Source organism: Euwallacea fornicatus, chromosome 9 (genome assembly GCF_040115645.1).
Source record: "Euwallacea fornicatus isolate EFF26 chromosome 9, ASM4011564v1, whole genome shotgun sequence".
Classification (NCBI taxonomy): Eukaryota; Metazoa; Arthropoda; class Insecta; order Coleoptera; family Curculionidae; genus Euwallacea; species Euwallacea fornicatus.
In genome coordinates this window covers 341,734-367,009 of record NC_089549.1, presented here as the reverse complement: position 1 = coordinate 367,009, position 25,276 = coordinate 341,734, and the positions used below count along the sequence as shown (strand labels likewise).

Below are 25,276 nucleotides of genomic sequence, written 5' to 3'. Positions count from 1 at the left end.
AAAACTCCAAAGAGTTGGGAAAGAAAACAAAGGCACTAGTAAAAAACCAAAAACAGTATTTTATTGAAATATAACTAGAGTTTATTTCGCTCCGTAGTGAATGAAAATGGATAGAACATGATACATTTAAGATCTTTCGCTAACGTTTCTATGAACCGTGTACAATACGCTTTTCAAATCAATGTCGTACCATGAGAAGTTTCCTAAGCTGAAACAAATATATGATTCAAGACCCAAGTAAATAATAAGCCCAAAGTCTCTCGAGTGAAATCATATACTTGTCCTAGTCTAATTTACTCCCATTTAGAGTCTTAACGTGGAGTACTTATCGCTCGTACAACGTTATAGTCACTTCACGCACTCATAACGCAGTACAAACGGAACGGATTGTAATAAAAAAAATATTTAGGGCGGTACATACGTAACGTAGATGGATTAATGTATAAATGCCCTTCTTAGAAGGCGAACAATAACAAAAAGGACATCATGAGACAGAATAGACCCATGGCTTCAGACAGGGCGAAACCCAAAATGGCATAAGAGAAAAGCTGTTGTTTTAGGCTGGGATTCCTGGCATAACCAATGATTAGGGAACCAAATACAGTCCCAATACCAGCACCTGAAAGTAATTGAAAATCGATTAGAATTTCACCAAAAAAAACATACAATAATTTATAAATGAAAAAAACAAACAAACAATCAAAAACATAATAATGCATACTTATCTTCGTTAGTAGTAACTTAATAATAAGTGAAACTAAACAACAAATAGGTAAAAGAATCCAAGCACATGCTGTGAAAATGATGATCTTATTCTACATTTATTTTTATATTATTTACAAATGAAGTGCTGCATATGGGCTATTTTCAACTGAACTTCTTAAAACTACAAGCTGGAGAGTTGATGTTGTATGTGAACCGAAATGCACAAATACACTCCAACGGACGATTTAATGGACGCGGACGAATAATAAACTAAAGCCCAATCAACAATATAGCTATTATAAAGGTGAAAAGCCCTGTGGTTTCAAACAGGGCTAACCCAAAAATTACATAAGAGAAAAGCTGCTGCTTTAACAAGGGATTTCTGGCATAGCCAACAATGAATGAACCAAACATTATTTCTATTCCCACACCTAAAATTTAGTGCTGGTTATACGAGGGAAGTTAGGTATTAGTACATTTGGCTATCTAAACCGGAGATTACAGATTAATCAAACAAAAGCAAGCACAGAAAATACAAACACAAATTTATATTTTACTTACCAGAACCAGCTACTCCTACGGTGGCAGCTCCGGCTCCGATGAATTTGGCCGCAGAGTCAATGTCTCTTGACACTGGGCTGGTCTGGAGACCTCTGATTGCAGGTAACAAATTGGCCTAAATAACCGAGAAATCCTCACTATTCCATATTAATGTAAGGACAATTTTTAACGAAATTTTAATGGCGTCAGACATCCAAGGAAGTTAATATATCACTGATAAATCAATGGCATTAAATAATATCATCATGAAAAGCCTGTTGGGTAAAAGGCAAGAATCTCTCAGATTCTATCATACCTGTTTTTGTTGATGTTGCTGCACAGTTTGCACTAAAGACTGGTTTTGGGTGACTGCACTGCTCAGAGGCCTGAGGTACTGTTTTGAGTTGCTCAGGATCTAAGAAACACAGGAAATTTTCATATAGATGTTTAGCACTGCAGTTATAAATCTTAAAATAATATATTTTTTTAATCGTCAATGGTGATATCGATCATATATATATATATATAAGCTTTCTAGTGTTCTGATTAATTAAAATAAACGTGTCAAATAGGCCGTTTTAATGGTAAATCTTAATCAGATTTGACAATAATTTTTAAAAAGAACCATAATGACATTTTTTGTAATTACTTTCAGTTTTCCCATATTTTGAAATAGTGGCACACAAGGTGTCACCTACACAGGGAATCCAAAGATTAGATACAGATATTTTAGTGGATTATTGCATAGCAAAAAATTTGATATAAACGTGGATGGTAACGGGCATTAAGGGAGCTAGACTAGTTTAAAATTATGCCACACGACTATTTTGGATTTTTTAAATTCAAATTAAGAGATTTTGCATTTGCCTTTGAACACCTTCTACATGTGGATTCAAATCATGCAGATAACAAATAAAAATTATTTGTCTTTAATTTAATGGTCCCAAACTTTAAGCATTATCACCTGTGCTAATGACTAATTTAAAACAATTATTTTCTTGAAAGGTTTAGAAATTGGAACTTTTATGCATGAATCTGCCAATTAGTGGAGTGTGGGTAGCATATTTAAATTCTATACTACTTAAAAACGATTTACTTCTTTTAAACTGACAAAAAAAAACCATCTTCAGGGGCCACTCAATCACCCTCAGAATCTATGTATTTAAATGAACTTTTTTGCCATACAATAACACCCTGAAAAATTTGTCTCATTTTAGGGCACCTTATATTAATAAAAAATCGATCTTAACACACCCTCTAAGAATGGTACATTTAAAAAAATTGGTATTAGGAAACAGATCTTTTGAACTGATTAATTTTAGGATGCACAATTAAAAAAATGTAACAAAGAGAAGTTTCAATTACATATGTCCTATGTCATGTAGTTACATAAATTGTTATATAATCAATTAAAAATAACTCTCCATTGCTTATTAATACATTGGAGGTATTTTGAGGCATTAGAAATGGGTCACCTTATGAGAAAATGTGAAGTTAAATAAGAAAAGTCAAGATGTTTTGTCGATATTATGTAACTCTCATTCAATCAAGTTCCAAAGCAAATATCCAAAAAATGGAATTGTCATGCATTAAGATTTGGCATAGACTTTGATACCTAAGGCAGAAGGTTGTTATATAATCCTGAACACAAGTTTTGGGCGTAGGAAAAGGGCCTTAAAAATTGAAAATTATCTACTTACAGCAGTCCTGGCAGCTGGGGCAATCAGTCTAGCGGCAGCGAACATTTTGACTAATGTATTTTATGAAGTTGGAGTGGATCGAAGCCTAAAAAACAGGAGGCACTTTACCCTTGCGAGGTCGTGAAGTGAACTGTACAAACTACGGTCTAGTTAAAGTTTACGATTGGGTATTACGTAACATAATGGGTCGAATTTAGATTCAGGAATTGAAATAATCGTTTAGGGTTTAAATCTGGGAAGTATTATTATAAAGGAATAAGCGAGCTTAACGTTTAGTTTGACAATAGGAAATTAGAGACTTTGGGAAAATATCCGAATGGATCAATGGCGGTTACAATGGCGACCGGATTTTTATGGGGAAAATTGCACAAAATTTGCCGGATTTTTGTATAAAATTCTATTTGCTGTGGAATTTTCATTTACTTTAAACACTAAATTTAGTGGGGAATTTAGAGGATGGTACAGGACTATTAGAAAAAAAATAGATTTTTTACTCACAATTTTCTTCACCGCCGTTCACCCACGTATCACGTAACAGACTGCAGAGGGAGGGGAAAGCATCGAATGCCATTGATTCGCTTTTGACGCATACGTCAAAGTCAACTGTGCCTGACACATGAAACATTTGGCCGCAAAAGTTTACCCTATAGAACTAATGGAAATGTTATTGCGTGATCATATCTTTAGAGCGCCCTCTCTGAATAAAAAGAGAAAATTTATACAATTATTCCTGTGCATCCACCAATTCATTTCCCGTCCCACATTAATACAAATGTAATTATTCACCTTTTTAAGAGGCAATTTTTAGCTAAAATTACTTTTTTATTGGATTATCAATATTATAATGATGAGGGAGGGAAGTTGGGTATATTCTTGGAGTATATTCTTCTAATTTTTTCCATTTGTGTGCCTAACGGGACTCGGCCAAATCAAGCTGTTTACGCTTTCTTAACAATGCGCAGGTTTTTTATACTATATATTGTATACTCGAAATCGTAATTTGCGACAATTACGTAGAGTCGTCATAACTCTGGTTTCATACACTGACCTTGCACGAACCTCTCGAATACCTAAATGACCTTTATATAAATTTTCAGTCTATGCCGTCTTATTTTACCTCTATTAATTAATTATCAATTAATTTGTACGTATAAAATAAGTATTTTTTGCACTATATAGTTGCATACTATAACAAAATTAGTACCTGGTTTAAGTCTAAAGGTTGTCTAAGTTTTAATAATTCATTAAAACAATTGATATTTACAATCATTTATCAAGTGTGATGACGTGACAAAACTGAAAAACAATAAATACACATTTACAATATTTTAAAGTGAAAATGTAGCATTTGTGGTATTTTATAAATTACCAACTTTAACAATTGAATATTAAAAGATTACGCACATAAGTGACCACAACACAGTTATTCACCAAAATGTTCAGAAAGAAAATCATTTCCTTGAAATTAAAATTTTTCTTTTCCATCATGTCTAGTCTGCAATTCTTAAATTTTTAATGTTTTTTATATATCTTTAATAAGCTACATTAATAACGAATTAATAAACTTTTAAAGATTATTATTCTTAGTTTTTATTTAGTACCAGACATCTAATAATCTTAAGCTGAATTTGAATAAGTAGATATTTTACTTGTAACGAGGTTGCTCTTTCATTTGATATTTTTGTTGAAGAGGAAATTTGTCTCTTCAAAGTATCTTAAAATCTTAACTATTCTCAAGGAACACTCAGCTAAACCACTTTAAAAAAAAATAAAACTAAGAGATTCGGTGCTAACAATTTTTTTATTAGGAGATACGCATTGTAAATAACTAGAAATAAAATAATACCGTCCTAATTAAATATAATTTTCCACCGGTCAACCCTTTTATGTTGTATGAAATGTAATGTAAAAATTGTACTATCTAGTAAGTAAAAATTACGAAAGTACAAATATCTTTAAAATAAAACCCGTTATAAACAATTAACAAAAAAATGCGAAACCTAAAGCATACACAAAAAAACACCTACCCTAAACCAAAAATTGTGTTTAAAAAATCAACAAAATCACAGTATATTGAATATTGTTCGAGCGCCTGGATACCGACTTTACGGTTTAAACTAATGGAAAACAGATCTGTAACTATCCAGCAAATGTTTATCATAAAAAAGTCAAACCTCAGAGTTTTGACCTAATTCTGCAATCACAAGTTCTTTGCACATCAGTCAAGAAAATTGCAGTTTTCGCGCAGCAAAATTATCAAAGACGTATTCAGGAATTTAACCAAGTGACTTTTTTATGATAGATATTTTTTAGGTGCAGTAATGGACCAATCATACTTATTTAATGCTTAAATCCATCTGGAAAAATAGCCATTTATCTGCATGGAAATTTACTTATAATCTACGTCAGTCTGCGCTTAAATTATGTCCTAAAAAAGAGGAGAACTTGGGAGCCCTAAACACGGATCTCGCCCGAATTGATCTTGCCAAAAACTTCCGAAGTGACAAGTTCGTATTTGCCTTCGGAATTTAAATAATAAATACGGTCGGTTGTTTTCGAGGGATCAAAACTCTCTTTTTGAAGATCATTTTTCTTCATTTTATAAGTTCCTAAGAGAAAAATTAAAAAATAGATATATGCAAAATAAAAATATTTTAAAAATATGTTTTTCTCACCTGTAAGGTCCAATTTAGTGAGAATTCTAATAAAAAACGGCCTAGCATAAGGCGGCAGTGACTTTTTAAGCCCAGAAAGAAAGTGTTGATTTAAATCTATCGAACCTTCAGGATCGTAAAGGGCGGCCATTCCGGCCCTGCCCTCCATACCGCGAATTTCCACTCCGTAAACTACCACATCTTTATAATTTACCAAGTTGCTGATAACTGCTTCAACCTGCAATAGACAACCAAAATCAAAATACACATTTCTGATTAAAAAAAAAAAAAACAACCTCAGAAGTAGACACATTTTCACCTTTCCACCTGAAAGTATCTCCTGTCCGATCTTTAAAATACAAATTCCCGAGTTCGTCGGCTATAAGAATATCCCCAGAAATAAACGCGCTGTCGCCCCTACAGAACACGTCATAGACCACCTTCTTTTTAGAGGCCTCCTCGTCTACGTAACCGAGAAACGCCCTGGAGGGATTATTAGGGATGATTTTGCCAATAAAAACGCCTGGTTCGTTAGGTTTGCAAATCTGGCAAAGCCCCTGTGCGTTTCTTATTGGCTCCCCGTGTTCGTCCACTTTTATAATCGAAATCGGGTATATTTGAGGAATTATACGGGATACGAAGCCGATAGACCCCACCGTATTGTCGAAATTAACTGTAAAAATATCATAATATATCATGACAAAAAATATCATTAAGTTGTATACCAATATTAGCATTTCCCTCTGTAGCGCCGTAAAATTCTTTAACATCCTTAATATTGAATCTATTTGTAAATTTTTTCCAGATCTGAGGGCGTAGTCCGTTCCCAAAAATCAGCCTTAAATTGTGTTCTGTATCGCTAGGTTTTGGAGGCACAGCTAATATATATCGGCACATTTCTCCTATGTATTGAGCAGCCTAAACAAAAATCGGATATGATACCTACTGTATTGGAATATATTATATAAATGAATAAATATAAATATATAAAAAATAAAAATAAATGTAATATATATATATATTTCTAAGTCTTACAGTGCAATTGTATTTATGACACTCTGGAAAGTACAAAGAAGCTGAAAACTTCTTTCTAATCACAACGCTTGAGCCGTAAATGAGCATTTGCCCCATGCTCATGCAACCACCCGCCGTATGGTACAGGGGCAGAGGGCAGTAAAATCTGTCTGAAGAACGAAAACCGCCTAACCAATGCATAGCCCCGGCGATAAAAAAATACCTGATGAAATTTATCATTGAAATGTGCTTTTTTACGCTAAAACTACATACCGAGAAGTACTGATAACAGCCGCTTTGGGTAGTCCCGTTGTTCCAGACGTGTAAATATAGAGCAAATGATCATGATGACCCACTTTTTCTTTAATCTCCGGCGGGACGATTGATGCTTCTTTCAAGAGCAAATCGAGGCTCTTGAACCTTGCATCTTGGGAACTTGCGTTGTTGTTGCAATTGATCTGGTACATTGCCACTTTGGATTCGACTTTGTCCAGCACATCACTGACGGCTTAAAAATTGTCTATTAATACCAAATACTGGTAAACGCGAGCCAGGCAAAGGGCAGAAATTATATGTACGTATTATAAACATTTTGAGGGTTCTAAAGTCATTAAAACTAATTAAAATTAAATAGGCTTTAATAGGCTTTTATTGGAGTACTACAAATTTGTGGGAACGTATGGCGATTTGCTAGACTATAAGAGATCCAGCATCGGTTAAATTAAGCCAGATATGTGCAATTTAATGCTCATTCAAAATCCTTTTTACAAAAATCCTTAATTGCAGAATTGCTTCTGTACTAGTTTTCGTCATTTTCTTTATCGGGATTTTAAATTAATATTTTTCTTCCATTCTTACTTTTTTACTTTTAAGAACAGTAAGTTATCTCTTCTACTTTTATTATCAATCTCTTTATGGCTAGTTGCCCTAAATCATTCGATCTTACTTTTAAACACCAGCAACAAGTTCTCAGCGTTTATTATTAGTTCCATGTTCCCCCTTATGTTCAACCATAGCACTCTGTTCTTTTAATACAGTATAGTCTTTTATTTGTGTCTTCTATAGTAGATTTCATCCTGTTGGTTTCACTTAGATTTGAGCAAACAAAGAATATATTTAAAACACTGCCAAAACGGAGAAACCCCTTGCGAAGATGACAACATATCTGATAAACCTTGACCACATACATATACATCAAATGATTATATATCTAGCAGTTACTATCACTGCGACATCACATGTGCAAATTGATCTGGACGACAACGCTAAATGCACACTGTACATAAAGGATGATGGAATGGTCAAGCACGTAAGGAGAACTGAACTGAGTTCAGGGAAAACTGAAAGATTAAAATTTCCGAAAAGACGGAGATTACATATTCACTTATCGGATTTTCACAAAATCTCGCGTGGTTGTATGACTGTCTTCCTTATGAAGTTAAATCTGATGGGTGAACTGTAAGCGATATTCAGGCATAATAGAACTTCTAAGCAGTTCCAAACCATCTCATAACAAATTTATTTAATCTACGAATATTTGCTTCGGAAGATGCTATTGTTCAATGGTGTACTGTGAATTAAATATTATTGCATGTTTTATTTTAAAGTTAACAAATAATTGAGATCACATAAATTTAATTTAAAGCATTAAAAGAGAATAATATAAAGTTCAAAGCAAGTGTTCTATAATAATAAATATGCCCTGAATTTTTCCAATAATAATTGTGCCATAACGAATAATTAACATTTAATTGAAATAATGTTAAATAATTCAGCCTATATGGCAATAAGAATTATAGCTGTTGAAAAATTATAAATGATCATCAGCAAATAAAGACTTACCTTCAGAGAACTCAGCTCCAAATATCACGGCCTGGCTCTTTGCTATAGTGATGGAATGCACCAAAGAATTCAGTCTTAAATTTGTATTTATTAAAGGTACAATCACTCCTAATTTAGATAATCCCAGCCATATTCCCACATATTCAGGCTTGTTTTCAAGGAAAAGGGCCACTCGGTCTCCTTTTTTGTAACCATGGTTCTTGAATATGTTGGCTATTTTATTACTGTATTCTTCCACCTGTGGGTAAGGAGTCAGGTAACTTCTTGGATTGATAAGTAGCCGGAGTATCCTAATTTAAGTTTCAAAACTAGGTGTTTAAACGCTTTGTAGAAAATTTGAAATAACAATATTTTATAGTCTGTTTTCATGGTGTCGGCAATTCTGATTTCCATTAGCATATAATCAACTTTAAAGTAATACCAATTTACAACTCTCTCTATATTAGAAGAATTTATTACTGTGTACAAAACCATCAATAAATATCTTTCATTGATAATTGGCAGTTAAATATTCCACTGTTTTAAGTTCAATTTTATACATGATAAAAATAGAAAGGTTCATGCTTTAAGACTTAAAAAAAAGAGAAATGCATACCTGTATGAAAGACCATTCTTGGTCCTCGAATAAGACTGCAGGTTTGTGAGGGTGCCTCTTAACGTTTTTCTCAAATATCTTCCATAGCGGATAATCTCCTTTATGCAAATATTTGACTTGTATTAGAAGTCTGATATAGTAATACAGAGCTCTGGAAATAAAGGTCTACATGAAGATAAAATAATCGAGAAACAAGAAAACGAAGTACAACTAAGATTTGCCGTCTTAAACCCGTCTTCGACCTAGAGGCCTACATAACCAGTTTACTGTAACAAGTCTTTCTTACCGGATATCTCTGGGAGCTGTAATGAACGCTATATAGAACCATCTCCAATGTCCAGCAGCCAGGTAGGCCACCACCGCTACTACGACCAACTGAGCCAAGAATTTCCATCCGAAAAGGTAGCAGCAAAGGGAACCCAGGCCTGCGAACACTGCTAATACCACGGTCATGACCAGCAGACGGCGAATCAAAACGCGCACTGACCGACTTTTGCGAACTTTTCGATTTGTGCTGACGTTGGCGATAGTTTTACCTTTGGCAGTGGTGACCCGGGGCTCGCTTTCGATGTCGTCTTCACGTGACGCAGTACCCGAGACAAGTACCTGAATAAATTCATTAAGCGAAATCAAAATAAACCACCAAAATAATAGCGAATAAATGTCCCCTGTGTCATTTTGACAACGACATTGACAGGTGGACGCCAGTGGCTCTATGAGCTCAAACAGGGAATTGAGAGAGCTGCTTGAAGAGTTTTTCGGTTAAAGTTTTAAGTCGAATGTTGTTGTATCGATTGAGGTATCGAGTTATGGGTGAAAACCTTATGTATTAAGCTAAATATAAATAAGAACGAAACTTAAATTGCTTATGTATTGTCGATTTGAAAGCATGGACACGCGATCTATAAATATGAAATTTTTACGTAACGTTTAAATGTGCTTTCAGATAACACGATTTTCCGTGTTTCCCTCGCTACTTACTACATCGACCAAGTTCCAGTTTATTCACGAAACTATTCAAATTATTACTGAGCTGTCGCAAATACAGAAATTATTTTCGATCGATAATTGTACAAGGCGTCATATACAGGGTGACCTAAAATTATTGTAGCTGCGAGATACAGGGCGTCAGGTTAATTTCATTGCCGGATTTTCTGAACTGAAATTGTCGATCAGCGAAGTTTCCAGGCCCTTTGCGATCCACATACCAATTAATGCCCAAATGGGGGAATTGAACATATGGAGCAAAATGGGTCTTTTACACAAACGAATTGAGTTAATGCGACTTAAACCCGAGCCAGGTAAACGCACTCTTCAGGACGTTCCCAAAGCTTCGAACTTTCATTACAGTCACAACATATTTACAATGCATTGCCATACCTTGATATTTGAGTTCGCTGTAGGATCCTGTTGAGTTTCGTGCATTTTACCAGGTAATCTTCTAACCGCTCGAACTATCCACAAGTAACTTATTTGCGAGAACAAGCATAATACGGCATACTAAGCCTACACCAGGTTGTTGCGATATTTCTCGTACTTTCACGACTACGAATGTAAGACAGTACCAGCGCAAGTAGGTACTTTGCACTTATATTAATACGAAAAGAAGCGGTCGAAAGACGGTACCGGTACTTCGGCTATTAGCTGCAAGGCAATAAATGGCCAGCAGATAAGTTCGATTCGTGGTACTGTGAAAAAGTCGCTATTTACCTTAAGTGACTTCCCTGTTTCCCCCTCTCCGTTCTGTGAATTTTTTTCTACTCTTTGTGGAACACGAAATATTAAATCTCAGTTGTGTGTTCTGTTGCACAGGAGGAATTCGACGCACCAAATGAGAACCGCAAAACGCACTTGTCCGTTTCGACTGAAAATAAAAATCTAAACTGCATGCTTTCTACATCGCTAAGTGGGCAAATAATCGAGAGAATTTACGACTGGATTCTACAGTACACTTTCTATAAGTTCACGAAGAGTTTGTTTATGAGCAGATACAGGCTACACGTCAGAGAAGCCTGTAAGTATGTTCACGTATGGTTGTCGACCAACGGAACCTTGATACAAATACATTCATGTCATTCAGGCCGCAATTATTAGTAGGTACCCACTTGCACTTTGGATTTTGGATAATTAACAGAATTGTTAATAACCGATTGTTGGAAAGTAAGCATCGTTATGTGTTAATATTATGTTACCATAACTTTATACGTTAACGTAAAAACTTCTCATAGGAAAATATTTTCTTTCACGTAAAATCGCACATTCAGCGGAAATACCAAATAGTGATGTAATTATGTAGATTCCTTGACGCAAACCAATACGTACAGGACGCAACGCGAAAAAGGCCAAAGAGAAATTTCAGGGGGGCGAAAAAAATACCAGAAGCATGTCTTGGGTTCCTTTGTATCTTAATCTGTTGCCAGTCGTACTCTTGATGGTAAATAACAAATCGTTTCATCGACGCCCTATGGCCGCAGTGAATCGGTGGGTTTTTGTTGTGGCCATCCGCTTCACCGAAGCAGATATTTCGCCCATCTCGTTTAATTAATTATGTATTACTGAAGCTGTTTAACGTCATCAAGTTCTGGTATTAATCTGATTAAATAAAATGACCACTACACGTCTCTCTATCGCCAACTGGAGAATTTGCATGGGATCTGATGTGTTTAACCTTCTCCATAAATCTTTAAAAATACGAGTGATACGTGAAAATTGTAGTTTTTTGCTGGTACAGTAAAATTTAAGAACCACATATTCGGTACTGATGGGCATTTGAACGTTCCAATTTGAATAATTTAGAAAAAAAAAACAGAATTGCTCTGCATGCTAAACTTAATAACGAAGCATCGTTAGTATGCCATCAGTCTAGCTCCTCTATTATTCTCTTTTAAAGTCCGAAAATGCTGGACAATGCCGAGTACGAAAATCCAGGGAATTACTCGCCGATGAAGGTATGATTCTCAATTGATTGCCTACAATTTCCCGAGATTCCTCATGGATCTCCGAAACGCACGGAACCCTGCCGCCATTTTCTTAATAGATAATGCTGCTGCTGAAGTATTCAAAATTAAAATACAATCAAAAGGTATAGTGCGTTTTTAATAAATAACACTTAAAAGAACGCTTTTGCACTTACAATAATATCATATAAAGTACAATAAGTGCTAGAAAAATTAATTTCCTGTTGGATTCAAGTAACTTTCCTCCAAAGACGGTGAAATAGTTAGTTCTAAACCGAACCTGAAAGCAACGAATTTAAGTCTCTTCTCATTTCTTTTTGTTGATAAAATACTTCTTAAAGCCTTCGGCGGTATCTTGCAGTTTCGCAGGGTCGCTAACCAACGCCGTTCTCGCCGTTTTGGCGTCGAAAAGACGCGCCATGTGCCGCTCTCCAACGCCATTCAGATCTTCCACAGTCACGTTATTTAGCGCCTCCAGCAATCTTCTGTTGTAAGTATAGTCTACACCTTGGAAATAGCTGCGAAGCGATAGCCCCACTACGCTCCCTATAGTCTTTTCTTCTTCGATAATACTGAAAACCAGAGAACTTCTCGCTGACTCTATTAAGGTGGGATCCCACTCTTTTTTCAACAACTGATTGTCTACGATTTCCTTGGATTCCTCATAGGCTCCCAGAACATTAGTGGCCCGTCCTAAGATCAAATAAATGAGACCTTCAGAAACTTTAACGAGGATTCTGTAGTGGTAAGCGTAGCCTTTGCCTCGGATTTGTTTCCACATGGGGCCCTATAACAATTTTTCCAGGAGATAACATCATCAAATATAACAAATGCAACCTCTGCTTGAATCAAATACTGAACGTAGAGCATTAGGGCAGGCAAATCCGGGTCATCAAAAGAGGTTAAACATTTAGAAGTTTGGTAGTAAAACGACGATTCTATACAGCCCAATCCGATAATGCAACCCGGAATGGGGGCCCGCTCTGGATTAGTCAGCAATGTAAAGTCTGGAATTGTTTTCAGCCTAAAAGCTCCTCTATAGTTTCCAGTATTAACGCCACCTGAAAATTCTTACGGCCGCAATTCCCGACTATTGCAATTCAAAAAGTTATTCAAAGGTCCGGCAACGTCCCCGATGTTGTCTAAACTGCCTGCAATATATAAAATAATATCTCCGGAGCCTGTCAAGGCCGTTCTTAGATTTTCCAGGTTCACTAGGACTTCATTAGCGCCATCGGAACTCAATTTATCGATCACTTCAATCAGGAATTTGCTCTGAACTAGCATCCCATTGGCATAAACGTTGCTATCTACATACAACATTCGAAATACCTAAACTTCTAATTCTTCCGTATTACCTTTAGAATACCATAAGTTTTTCATGGCATATGAGGCAACGTTCCTGCCACTACGTTTAGATTGAGCCACCGCATTGCTCATTTTCAGAGCGATCACTTTTAGTCTTTCCGCCGTGAATTGCGTGTGATACAGCAAATCCTCAATCCAATCGAGACCCTTTCGATACTTACTGGTCTCTAATTGCAAAGAGAGAGTCACTGATTGTGAGTAACTGCCGCAGATGAACAAACCCCCCGCCCCCAGGCCTAAAACACAGCTGTTTTAAACAAGTTTTCTTCGGAACTAAGGAGAGATACCTAAAGAAGTGTTGCTGCACACTGTATCATCGTTCAATTGTGCAACCACTTGCTCATAAGGGACTATAACTCCCTTTCGTTCAATCGGGAGCTCCAATAAACTTTCTAAAAGGAGCGGTAGATAGATTCTTAGATCTGAGGGTATATTTGACGTGTCCATAATTGCGTAGAGCTGCAAGATACAAAAATAACACACTGCTAAAGTAGGATTTTTATTAGAAAAACACCTACATAAACAAAACTAGTCTTCAGATCGTCGAAATATGTGAAAATTGAGGTTTTCGACAAATCCAACCTCTTATCGGCATTATCGCTCCTAAACCTTGAAATATTGTGATATTTAATTGATTCAATGCTGGGGATTGGGACCGAAGTTAACATTTCCTCTGGAGGCTGTCGGTCATTGAATTCAAGGGCGTTTTCCAGGGCAACTTTTCTGTTCTTCAGTCCTACTTCTCCCAAGTTTTCTCTCTGTTTCTCCACCCTCTCTCTCTCTTCTTTAGCCATCTTTTGCTGTTCCTCTTTACTGGGGTAACACTCAACCGAAATATAATTATTACTGACAAAATATTTATCTAAAATCTCAAGCCAGAAGCTCTTTGGTTCCTTTAACAATTTATTTAAGTCCTCAAGGGGGTTAACTCGCTGCTCTAACTGCAATTCAACCAATAAATTACTTTCAAAACGAGTAAATTTCCCACAACTCACATCCGTTTTAGTATTCCCGTATAACATATGCCCGATAATCATGAAAGCAATAGATTGATGCGGACTATTCTCAATGTTACTGATATTCTCTAGTTTATATTTATTTATTATGCTCTCCAACGTCTGCATATTAATGTCCTGACGATTTAGTATTCGCTTTAACTCCTCTTGCAAACTTCGTTTGACTTTATCGACTTTGCTAATTGGTACATCTTCGAATATCACATAAAAGCAAGTTTCCGCGTTTTCATACAAGTTGTAGCAAATCTAATGAATTGAATCTCTTTACACACCATTAAAAAATACATAAAACCTTACGTTGCTCGCAAAAGGGTCCTCAATTTCCACAAAAACCTTTGGAAGAGGAGACACGGAATTTTCGGTGAAATATTTGAGTAAAAGCGAGCAGGCAGTTACATGATATAAGTCGTAGACGCAAGAAGGGCCGCGCCAAGCCATGGAGTAAAGGCCATTGTCCTCTTCATCTGAAGGATATTTAATTTTGAGGTCTTTTGAGGATTCAAGGCGAGGAACTGGTGATTGCCAGGGTCGCTCAAATGGTTCGCGGTCCCCCTTCAGACAGAGAGTAGATTAAGAGCAAAGAAACCTCAAATATAGTATATGCTGTTCCAAATTATTAAACATTAGGCGATGCCGTGTATATCAAAGCTTTAACCCCTGTATGAATCACAAACAGATTAGAAATTTCCATTTTGTCCTTATCATTACCCAACTATAGAAAAATAAGTCACTGAATTTCTATACAATTTTTCATAAAAAATAAACTGTTTTTAAATTGAATTAGTACTCAACTATGGATTTTAGGGTTGCCTGCAGTCGTTTAAAATATGCTTCAGCATCTGCCTGCTAAAAATAAATATTTTTTAGATTCTGAAGAGCGTTTATAAGTCAAATTTAGCTATTATCACTGTTTGTTATTTATAAAAGGGCAAAACAATTTACTTCCACAACATTGTGTCATTTTTAATTATCCTGAGTAACATATATAAGTAATTTAAATCAACAATATATTTTTATTGTATATCTGTATTAACAATTTACCTTCGAGACAATTTGTTGCTCCAAAGGTTCTAAAGCTCTAAACACATCTTCTGGACTTATTTGCCCAGTGATTATAACTTTCAAATTCTCAGGTCGATAAAATTGTTTATGATAAGCCCTAACCTGAAACTCCAAACTCAACTCTGAAACGAGCAACTATAATAAACTCATACTTTGCTATTGTTAGTAGATTCTCTCAAATTTTTCATAATTCCTCCAGTTTCGGAAGAATACCCACAATGTCCTGGGTAAATATTTTTGGCAATTGCCAAATGCATTCGAGATTCAGCAGAGTTTTCACGTCCTTGCATTTCACAATAAACCACCCCTGCGTCCTCCCCTTCACCCGTAATATGGTGAACTTCAGTTATAAATGCCTCTTCCTTAAATATTCTTTTCTTGCTTTCGATTCTATTACACACACATATAAACACACTACATACACTCAAAATAGGATAGAGAATGTGCTCTAAGAAAATGGGCATTAGGGAACAAAACCCCTCAGACCCAGCAGTCTCCATAGTGTAACAGGTGTGATCTATATCAGTCCAAGCATTGGTACCTGAAGCTAGACATCTATTGGCCAATAAATCGAGGACACCTTTGTAAGGGTAGTTCTCGCTGCCTAAAAATATAAGGTGCTCCAAAGTGTGGGGCAACCCATCATCGTCAAAGGCTTCCGTAGCTAATTGGGAATAAAATGAGCTGCCAAAAAAATGATTTGGGAGTTATATCAAACCTAGGCAAAAATAGCCATTAACCACTGGTCCGTCCACTTGAGCTATGCAGACCGTAAGGCCCGTCTTCTTGGAGATGTACTCAGAGACGGGGATTCTATTGAAAGCCTTCAGGGAGTAGCACAGGTCAAAATTACTAGTGAACACATTAGGAGTTTTGTCCACCGGAGGCATTTTTCAATCGATTTTTGGCAGAAATTTGATTTGAGTTAAAGCCCAAACACTACTTCACAAAGACACTCGGGAATAATTAATTGTCGCTGATTATAATAGAGAAAATATCTAAAATTTTACAGAAAAATAATCGCTCAACCTCAAAACTCATGACAGATTGTCTTTGTTACCGTGGCGCCATCTATCTAATTGTAATTAACTCGATACAACTAACATAATGAAGATAAAGGCAGTAACCTTAATAATGCGAAATATAAGTCTCCTTCGCCATTGTCGAGAAATTTGAAAGAATTTTGGCAACGGCCAATAAATTTTTCCTTAATAACGGCAAAGAATTTATCGAAAAAGAAAACGACAGTACTTGATAACGAAAATAGTAAAATTGAGCAGTAGGAACCACAATCATTTGATCCACTGAATTTCTAACGATCTTGAGTGCTTTCATTTGAAAGCTTTGCGGGAACACTTTCTTCTTCAAAATTCCAACTCTTCCATAAGACCTGTATGCGCGAGTGAAATATCAATTCTCCTTCCTTTCGAACTCCCCTGATTGAAATAAGTGGTGATGGGCATTCAAATTCTACGCAATAATATCAGAATTCTGCGCTAATATAATAAATTTTTGAAGGAATAATTCCTGCTGTTAGGCAGAAATCGCCCTTTTAAAGCACAAAAAGAAATATCCTTGGGCTCTCCCTTTTTTCTATAGGTAGCAAGAGATGAAGATTCATGTCTTCTGGTTCCCAGTTTCGTATTCTGGGGAACAGAACGTTCTCCTAGGAACAACGTTAACATTGCCACAAACACAGCACTGGCATACGGGGGTTTGCACACGTCTTTTTAACATAATTATCAGAAATAATTTGTTATATTTGCGTTGTTATAAATCAAAATAGGGATTCTTTTTAAACATTGTTATATCATAATATACACATATAAAAATCATTTGCAACTTAGATAACTGTAAAGTGAATTACATAAACTGAAAACTCGGCAACGTTAAGGCATAATATGAACCACATTTCCTGCAAAATAATTACATATTAAAAGCAAATATATTTTTTGTCCTTGTAATTATTTACAATCACGCTTTAATATCTACACATATATGAAATATTCACAACTTTAAATATGCACATCAGAGTTCAAGGATCACTCATTAGCAACTTTAGTAGTTGCCTTAAACAATGATAGACATTTTAAAAAAGGGCACCAAGATAAGTAGATCTGACTAGAAAATACTAATAAATCATATAAGTTTTGCAACTACCTTTCATAAATCCTAATAAATTTACAAAATAAACTTAAAAACTTATGGCACCAACAGATTATGCAGGGACAAACTCAAATATTTCTCTTCTCTTCACAATATTACACAAAGTGCTTAAAACTACCTAGATATATAAGTACAAAAATATCGCCCTTCCTCTTATTATTTGTCCCAATTGAAATCCAGTTTTTTCCTCTAAAACAAGCCTTATACCTTATCATTTTAAAATTATAGGTAACTAATTAAACGTCTCATAGTCCTTTAAGTATCCCAAAGATATTTACTCCTTTTTAGATTTACTTGACACCTTAAGATGCTTTTCTTTTTTTAGCTTCTCCTTCAGCTGTGCAGTTTTCAAGGTAGTCATTAATTGCGTGGACTGATACAGCCAATTCCCCTTGAAAAACATCTTTAATAACAACTTAATCCTTATGGGATTGAAAAACACTTACAACCATTAACATGCAGTTGATAAGAATAGGCATTGAAAATACTACAGAGATAAACAGGCCATTGCTGTCAAAGTACTGCTGTCGTGAGAATAATTTCCAGTGAGACGACGCCATGGCATTGATATTTTCTGAGAAGTACACCAGCAGTACTGGAATAATTTAGTGTCTCCTTGGGCTCTCACACGGACAAAGACTTACATAGTATGAAGAATAGTAAGGCCTGGAAGTTTCCATAATTCCTAGTGAGGAGGGCCATCATGAATATTGAGAGATGGAAAGTGAAGAGGCCAATGAGCCATGGGTCCTTCCAATCGATCTAAATTCAAGGTCGGGGAGTTAACTTTTATAAACTGCTTATAAAAATAGTATAGGGCACAATTTTGGTCTTTTGTTAAACCTTGTTCTTTAGGAATCCCTTGGCTGATTTTGTTGAACAAAAAAAAATTTAGAAAGTCCACTGCTTGTGGAATCATTGACATTCATTAGTCAAAAAATTATCAAAAGAAAAATTTCATTAAATGTTACTAATTTTCAAACCACTGCATTTGGTAGTTACTGTTATTTGAGAACTCTCACTGCGTTGACCATTAGTAATTTTAAAAAGATCTTTTAAAAAATGACTGAAAAAATGCGTTTGACTATTTTTGTAAGCAGTATATGTACATTTCTCAATATTTTATGAGAAGGGCAACAAATGAAGAAGAGACATCAGTGACTATAACATATTACAAATGAGATGATCTCTTATTATATTCTTTGAGGATCTTAAATCATATGAAAAACAGAGAGGAAAACTTTTTTTTGTCGAGGAATTATGATAAATAAAGGATGCGTGGTTGATGCTAGTAATAATCAAGCTAATATAGGATTAAGTACAGAGTTGAGTAATTAAAAGATGGTATTCAAGACACATTTTAATAGTTGATCAACATGGGTTGGATAAGGAATGTTTTAACCGTATAAATCACTCTGAAGGCCTAATTCTGTTTTTATTATGTAGACATGTTAAGAACAACACAAAGTGCCCTAATTAAAACCGGTTTTTCGGGGATTTTGTTAATAAATGCGGGGATGAATATTGACGGGTGTACAAAACCAAAATCGTACTTACGCTGGCTAAAAACGAGACAAATCCTTCGATTTTGCTAATATCTATAAAATCTGACTTGTTCATTATTCTACAACACCAACTAAAACACTACCGAAACAGTATTTCAAGGAGATTAAAAGTTTAATCACACCTATCAACTAATTATCAGTTGATCATAACAATTTAGGAAATTTTTTATGACAAATCAATGACACTAATGACAGTTTTTTGGTTAAAACCATGAAAATTTCGTAATTTAATCATTCCGTCTCTTTTTAGTCCTTGACGCATAAGGGCAAGACAAGGATAGCGACGTGACTGAGCAGATTGCTGTAAAGTTTGTATAGCACCGATGTTCTGGCTGACCATCACTAGATGGCAGAATATATTGCGGAGAAGCAAAACCGAACAAATAAATGTCAATAATATTATTTTAATACGTAAATTATAACATTATTACGAAAATGTACTAATTAATTAATTAAAAATTGCTGTAGAATTTTAAACAGTTGTTTATATCTACTTGATCGTGCACGCCGAATTAATTATTTTCAACCTGGGGGTTACAGGCAACCCATAATACAGCCACGCGGTAATTTTAAATTAATTTTGGCGGTAATTTAATTTAAAGCGTAGTAATGCTCTAAGAAAAATCTGTTTCGTGTTTAAATGACTTATTTAAGATTGAAAACCAGCATGAGTGGAACCTAACACTGCTTCCAAATAATCACCGATATGTACTATTATCGTTTTGAAACAAAGTCATTCAAATTGTAATTTAAAAAAAATTATTTGATAAGCTAAGACGGTACCTCAATCTTAATATAGCTACCATCGTTATCGCTGCTATGTTTCCTGTCGATGAATCGCTGACCTTTGGGCTTCTATCAATGTATTTACAACAATGTGTCATCTATGTTATCTATTCTTTTACTGAATTTCGGTTTTTGAACTTTGAGATCGCTTCAAAATATTGGATAAGATAAAGAAAGTAAAAGGTCAAGCCTGATACTTAAATAAAGCATTTAGCTACTGCGACCTGAAGGTACCGCTAGTCTTTCCAAAAATTTGTGAGTAGTGTTTCCCGTTTATTTACTCAGGTCAGTATTTTTCTTTTAACTGTGAAAATTGTTGTCATTAAAATTTATGAGGACATTCAAAAGGGGATGAAGTCTTCAATAAATATTTTGATCTTTGACCCTGCAATAGGAGGTATGCGTGATCCTATAAGCGGATAAATCGCGATAATTTTCAAGAAAATATGTCCTTCTAATCTCTGATAATCGCAAAATTTTATTGCTTTTGTGGCTGCAATATGAAACCAGAGATTTGCTGAAATGTATTCTACAAGTATTGTTTGTTCAAATAGTGTGATATCCTCAATTTTACGACAGATTTACAGAAATTCACATACACATTCCCCAGAAAATTAGACAATATATAGGTAATAATCCTTATTAATATCATTTACCATCAAATTTAACAACGTTTGACATGCAAATACCATCACGAAAATAAGAAACCTTCAAGGACAGCACTAGATACATTACATATATACGAGAAACCTTTTTTCGCACTTATAGTGTAACTATGCCGTCGGAATTCGCTTTAAACGTGGGGCCCCTCACCGACGACCTAAAGCAGATAGCAGCCGAAGAGCTGAGGGAAACCCCTGAAGTGGTAGCAGCTGCTTTAGAGGAGCTTCGAAACCTTCTAAAAAACGATGACAAGATTTACTTTAAGACTGACGATGATAAAGTGCTTATCATGTATCTAAGGCCTTGCAAGTTTTATGCCAAAAGCGCATATGAATTGGTAAGCATGAAAAAGTTTAGTATATACTTCAACGTGTCTAGAGGATTAAACATCTTTTGTTATTATCAGGTTTATCCTTTTATCTTATAAAAAAAAAGCATTTTCCAATCATAAGTATATGCATTGAAATGTGTGGATCAGCTAAATGTCCATCAAGGTTGCGAATAAAAACCTTCTTTGCAGATGAAACGAATTGCTGACTTCAAAGAAAAAAACAAAGCAATTCTTGATAACCTTTTGCCTGAAGACGAAAAAAAGGCCTTTATCGAGAATGATGTGGTAAATGTCCTTAAGGACCGAGACCATAAGGGCAGAAGGATCCTTGTGGTGCATTGCGGAGGTATTTAGTAACTGTTAAGGCTATCGTTATTGTCTATACAAAAAATGATTTTCTGCAGAAATTTGGGACCCTTCCAAAGTGACCACCGACCAAATGCTTAGATTGTTCTACCTCATTCACGAGGCTGCTCTATTGGAAGAGGAAACGCAGATCACCGGAGTGGTGGTCATCATGGATTATAAGGGACTAGGAATGAAACAGGTTTTTAATGCGCAAAAATAACCATACAATTAATAATAATTAAATTGTTTTAGATCAGACACTTGACTCCCTCTTTCAGTATGAAGCTACTAGGGTTCATCCAGGACGCCATGCCATTGCGTCTCAAGGAGGTCCACATGGTGAAAGAGCCCTTAATTTTCAGCATGGTCTGGAAGATTTTCAAGCCTTTCATCAGGGAGAAACTAAATAAGAGAGTATGTATGGTTTTTATTGAAGAGATTGTGGTTACAATGTTGGTTTCAAGATTCATTTTCATGGCTCTAAAATGAGTTCTCTACACAAATTCATTCCTGCCTCTCATTTGCCTTCTGACTATGGCGGCGACTTACCCGAAATCAATTATAGCGGCAAGGAATGGTATCCAGTTTTGGACCAGCACCTAGACCACATTAAGATGATGAACAGTTTCGGATATAGAAATTAGTTATTCTTGTTTTTAATATGCCTCGTAGGTTATTTTTATGAAGATTTTTAGGGAATAAGGTTAAAACGACTGTTAACATTTTTAAAAAGAAATATGATGTACAGTAGTTTTTAATAAATGTTGAAATATACATATATAGAAAAATATTCCTTCATCATTTCATCAAGAATTAGGAAGAACTTCTTCACAATATGGTGAAGAGAAATATCCCATTTGAACTGAATTAACTGGAGCATGGTCTAGTGTTTTCACCTATGTAGCACGATAAATAAAATATTCATAATACGACATTTGTTTTATTTTTTTCCATTCTGTACTTCTAAGTGACAACAATTCGTTTTGCCTGGAAGTGCTGAACTGTTATTTGTGGAAGGGCAATATTGCAATTTACTACATCATTCATTCTCTATTAATAATTATTACGATTGCAACGGAGTTTTTTTCAAAGTGATGGCTTACTAATAAGCACGGCATCGTTTCATTTAATTTATGCACTCATGAGTATAAGATATTCGTGTGGGCGTATCACCATTGATATGTTTGAAAGCATTTCACTTTGGGGGGACTAAGGGGGACCTCGAGTTGTTGTAAAAATCTCGTATTTGCGAATTTGCTTGTTATAAATACGTTTTATCGTGAAATAAAATAGCGGAAGTTTCCGAAGCCTTATTGATTGTTTGTGGCGCCATCTGTGAATCCGTCTTTAAACGCTGGCAGATTTCTTCCCGCCAATATATAACAGTAAACGATCGTGACATTTTTCAGTAAGCGGACTGTCGGGGTGCTTCGCCTATGTTATTAACTTTATTTTATTAATAAATATATGAAAATTTACGTAAATCTTTGTGTTTTAAATTTAAATGGCAGATATTATTTAAAACGGAGAAGAGAAAAATGTGGTGCCATCCCAGTCGGTTGGTATATCGATGTAACTAAGAGGTACCGAAGGAACCCATTGTTTATCATGTTTCCAATATGAAAATAAATGGTAAGAAAGCCTTCAGGAGGTCCATCGAGAGGTAGACTCATGTTTATATAGTTATTGCAAATATTGAAATGGTTGCCTGCATTAGTCAGGCACGAGCTATTGATAAAACTGGCAAATTCTGGATAATTTAGTGTAGGAAAATTTTTCTCTGAAAGGTCACTATATGATGCTTATGGCCGTTGCTTATTCGATCATAATCGTTACGCAACTTTCCGAATTGTTAAGGTTGAATAGATTGATACGATACTGGCTTTATCTGGTCCTTCATCTCATACGTGTATTATTTCCAATAAATGCGCGAATATGATATATCAGGTTAGTTCACATCGCCATTGCTAACAGGGGGGCTACCAACAGCGCTACCCGTACGTTTCAGCGATCGATACGCGCGCAGTCACACGTTTTTCGATGGCATTTCAAAGTCGGAACCTAATGAGCGATCAACAAATGATGTTAGAAAAAGGTCTTATTTAAATAAAAAAAATAAAATAAATCGGATGTTTTATTTACCCTGTTTGCGCACAATCGCATTAAATACGAATACGTAAATAAACAGAAAAAAATAATAATAAAACCTATCAACAATATGATTTATCTGTAAGAGTTCCAAGGCGAGAGGCCATTTTTAAAACTTTGAAGGTGGATACCTCGGGAACACGTTTGGCAATTGATTTGGAAAAACATCTCAAATTTAGTACCTCGATGAACTCGATAACCCTACGCGAACTGCCTTACAAAAGTGTTTTTTAGTTATATAATTTAATTAGTTTTGCTGTAGCAGTCGCATACTAATGAAAATTACGAATTCTGGACAATTTCATGAACTGTAATATGCCGCTGCTAGATCGTGACGTTATGGTCAGGCTATTATCTATAAGAAAATTATATTTTTAACCCGACATATATTATTCAGTCCTTGAAGTTGTTCAGTTTTTAAGAGGCCGAAGCAAAATGTTAAGGTGACAATTAATTTATATTTATTATAAATATATGTAAAAAGCGTGTAAAAGTGAAAGAAGTCGTAAAAGTAAAAGTGAGTAAATTTTACGAAATTAATTTTCTCGACTTTTTCTTGTAAAACGCCTTGTGCATTGAGCGATCTTTCGGTTTTGCTATTAAGATTAATTTGCCACAAAAATCTCCAAACCCATCTTAGTATTCAACTAATATAAGGATTGATAAGAACGCGTTTTTAATATTTTTTAATTGAAGTATTTCACTCCCGGTGTGCAACGAATGGAATGCACGTAACAGTCAAAAGAACAACTCTTTAACGCACTTTCACACAACCATCTTCAGTAAAACTAGAGCTTTAATCAAGACAAATTTCCTTCACCATTTCAACAAGAATGGGAGGAGCTTTGTCGACAATATGGTGAGGGATAAACCTTCCCCTTAATTCCTGCAACAAAGGTTAACACACGACCTAATTTCCACATCACGCCTCATTAAAATTATCTGTGACGATGATCATTGTTATATTGATTGCGACTAATGATGATACTGGTTTGATTTAAAATTATGTCTCATGCATACGGAGTTATTGACTTTTTTCGGGGTCAGTTAAGCCGCCATTAAAATTCAGTGTTTATATTAAGCTAAACTCGAATTGTCTTTAATAACGTTTTAAGCGTTGAATTATTGAAGGTAGATGAGGGGCTATTATTTGAGTCACGCGTTAATTCTGGCATAGTTCTCTTTGCGTCTGTCGATCACCGGAAAATACACCTCTTGACTACATAAATGTCCGAGTCACGTTTTGTAACCCGTTAAACTGGTTTCGTTGGTCGATGTACTAATAGAGAAATGGCTGCTTTCACTTGGAAGTTCTCAATAACTGGAGACATATTTCCCTTGTGCCATACTGCGATCAATGAGCTCGATCAACACAATATCAGACAATTGCGTACAAACAATGCGTGGCAGAATGTGGTTCATGCATGTTGTTTTGAGTCGACGCACGTTGGTCTGCTTAAAACTAAATAATAGTACCCATAAGCAATGTGGCCATAAACAACATAAAGCAAGGTAAAATGACACTTTTACATACAACGTTGTACCTATTAAAAATGGATTATTCATTAATTGCATGAAACATTAATCGCGAATTAACATCGTCACGACGTCTTGCCATCACTGAAATTAGATCTAGTATCGCTTGTGTGTGCAGAGAGGAAAGTACCCTGTTTTGGATCGTTTGTCGATACTACCGTGCTTTAGTCGCATTGTTTGCGGTGAAATTTCTGTTTGGCTGAAGCTGCGAGAAAGGTACGACTTGAAATAAGCTTGCGTAACCGGTTGGTTTCGATTTCTTTTAAAACATAATCTGCAT

At 35.4% G+C, this 25,276-nt stretch overlaps 6 protein-coding genes across 13 annotated transcripts in view; 2 read left to right on the top strand and 4 right to left on the bottom strand.

Annotated features, from left to right (window-relative positions):
• Nucleotides 1–39: 39 nt before the first annotated feature.
• Nucleotides 40–24,282, bottom strand: ATPsynC (ATP synthase, subunit C). Of its 2 annotated transcripts, none has more exons than XM_066286133.1 (5): nucleotides 24,269–24,282; nucleotides 2,946–3,030; nucleotides 1,562–1,660; nucleotides 1,267–1,381; nucleotides 40–619 (listed from the first exon to the last, which is right to left on the bottom strand). In XM_066286133.1, the coding sequence occupies exons 2-5, from the start codon at nucleotides 2,988–2,990 to the stop codon at nucleotides 456–458; spliced, it is 423 nt and encodes a 140-aa protein (XP_066142230.1). In that variant the 5' UTR covers nucleotides 2,991–3,030; nucleotides 24,269–24,282; the 3' UTR covers nucleotides 40–455. The 2 variants fall into 2 exon arrangements, with proteins under 2 accessions (XP_066142230.1, XP_066142229.1); XM_066286132.1 differs by lacking the exon at nucleotides 24,269–24,282 and adding an exon at nucleotides 3,444–3,562.
• Nucleotides 4,728–11,101, bottom strand: Fatp1 (Fatty acid transport protein 1). Of its 3 annotated transcripts, XM_066285490.1 has the most exons (11): nucleotides 10,761–11,101; nucleotides 10,431–10,694; nucleotides 9,337–9,656; nucleotides 9,051–9,201; nucleotides 8,456–8,693; nucleotides 6,887–7,121; nucleotides 6,635–6,836; nucleotides 6,325–6,517; nucleotides 5,896–6,272; nucleotides 5,621–5,837; nucleotides 4,728–5,554 (listed from the first exon to the last, which is right to left on the bottom strand). In XM_066285490.1, exons 2-11 carry the CDS (start codon nucleotides 10,473–10,475, stop codon nucleotides 5,400–5,402), a joined length of 2,133 nt encoding a protein of 710 aa, XP_066141587.1. In that variant the 5' UTR covers nucleotides 10,476–10,694; nucleotides 10,761–11,101; the 3' UTR covers nucleotides 4,728–5,399. The 3 variants fall into 3 exon arrangements, with proteins under 3 accessions (XP_066141587.1, XP_066141589.1, XP_066141588.1); XM_066285492.1 differs by lacking the exon at nucleotides 10,431–10,694 and having other exon boundaries at nucleotides 10,761–11,100; XM_066285491.1 differs by lacking the exon at nucleotides 10,761–11,101 and having other exon boundaries at nucleotides 10,431–10,741.
• Nucleotides 12,129–16,516, bottom strand: LOC136340978 (uncharacterized protein C05D11.1-like). Of its 2 annotated transcripts, XM_066285529.1 has the most exons (13): nucleotides 16,172–16,516; nucleotides 15,876–16,117; nucleotides 15,606–15,815; nucleotides 15,433–15,555; nucleotides 14,689–14,943; nucleotides 14,371–14,637; nucleotides 13,894–14,316; nucleotides 13,663–13,834; nucleotides 13,366–13,611; nucleotides 13,083–13,317; nucleotides 12,845–13,031; nucleotides 12,340–12,794; nucleotides 12,129–12,287 (listed from the first exon to the last, which is right to left on the bottom strand). In XM_066285529.1, the coding sequence occupies exons 1-13, from the start codon at nucleotides 16,341–16,343 to the stop codon at nucleotides 12,221–12,223; spliced, it is 3,054 nt and encodes a 1,017-aa protein (XP_066141626.1). In that variant the 5' UTR covers nucleotides 16,344–16,516; the 3' UTR covers nucleotides 12,129–12,220. The 2 variants fall into 2 exon arrangements, with proteins under 2 accessions (XP_066141626.1, XP_066141625.1); XM_066285528.1 differs by having other exon boundaries at nucleotides 15,606–16,117.
• Tmem18 (transmembrane protein 18) lies at nucleotides 17,193–19,359 on the bottom strand. Its single transcript, XM_066286131.1, has 4 exons — nucleotides 19,177–19,359; nucleotides 18,264–18,381; nucleotides 18,066–18,214; nucleotides 17,193–18,010 (listed from the first exon to the last, which is right to left on the bottom strand). The coding sequence occupies exons 1-4, from the start codon at nucleotides 19,237–19,239 to the stop codon at nucleotides 17,894–17,896; spliced, it is 447 nt and encodes a 148-aa protein (XP_066142228.1). The 5' UTR covers nucleotides 19,240–19,359; the 3' UTR covers nucleotides 17,193–17,893.
• Nucleotides 20,119–22,100, top strand: LOC136341303 (alpha-tocopherol transfer protein-like). 2 transcript variants are annotated; one of them, XM_066286129.1, is made up of 6 exons: nucleotides 20,119–20,255; nucleotides 20,739–20,970; nucleotides 21,154–21,310; nucleotides 21,369–21,511; nucleotides 21,565–21,726; nucleotides 21,777–22,100. In XM_066286129.1, exons 2-6 carry the CDS (start codon nucleotides 20,746–20,748, stop codon nucleotides 21,954–21,956), a joined length of 867 nt encoding a protein of 288 aa, XP_066142226.1. In that variant the 5' UTR covers nucleotides 20,119–20,255; nucleotides 20,739–20,745; the 3' UTR covers nucleotides 21,957–22,100. The 2 variants fall into 2 exon arrangements, with proteins under 2 accessions (XP_066142226.1, XP_066142227.1); XM_066286130.1 differs by lacking the exon at nucleotides 20,119–20,255 and adding an exon at nucleotides 20,454–20,599.
• LOC136341301 (alpha-tocopherol transfer protein-like) overlaps nucleotides 22,713–25,276 on the top strand; it is a 4,833-nt gene continuing 2,269 nt past the window's right edge. The window contains exon 1 of one of the 3 annotated variants that reach the window (XM_066286120.1): nucleotides 22,713–22,944. In XM_066286120.1, the coding sequence (XP_066142217.1) occupies nucleotides 22,932–22,944 (13 nt within the window). In that variant the 5' untranslated portion in view covers nucleotides 22,713–22,931. Of the gene's footprint in view, nucleotides 22,945–23,566; nucleotides 24,592–24,671; nucleotides 25,213–25,276 lie in introns of those variants that run through there. The other 2 variants (XM_066286122.1, XM_066286121.1) reach the window with 2 other exon arrangements.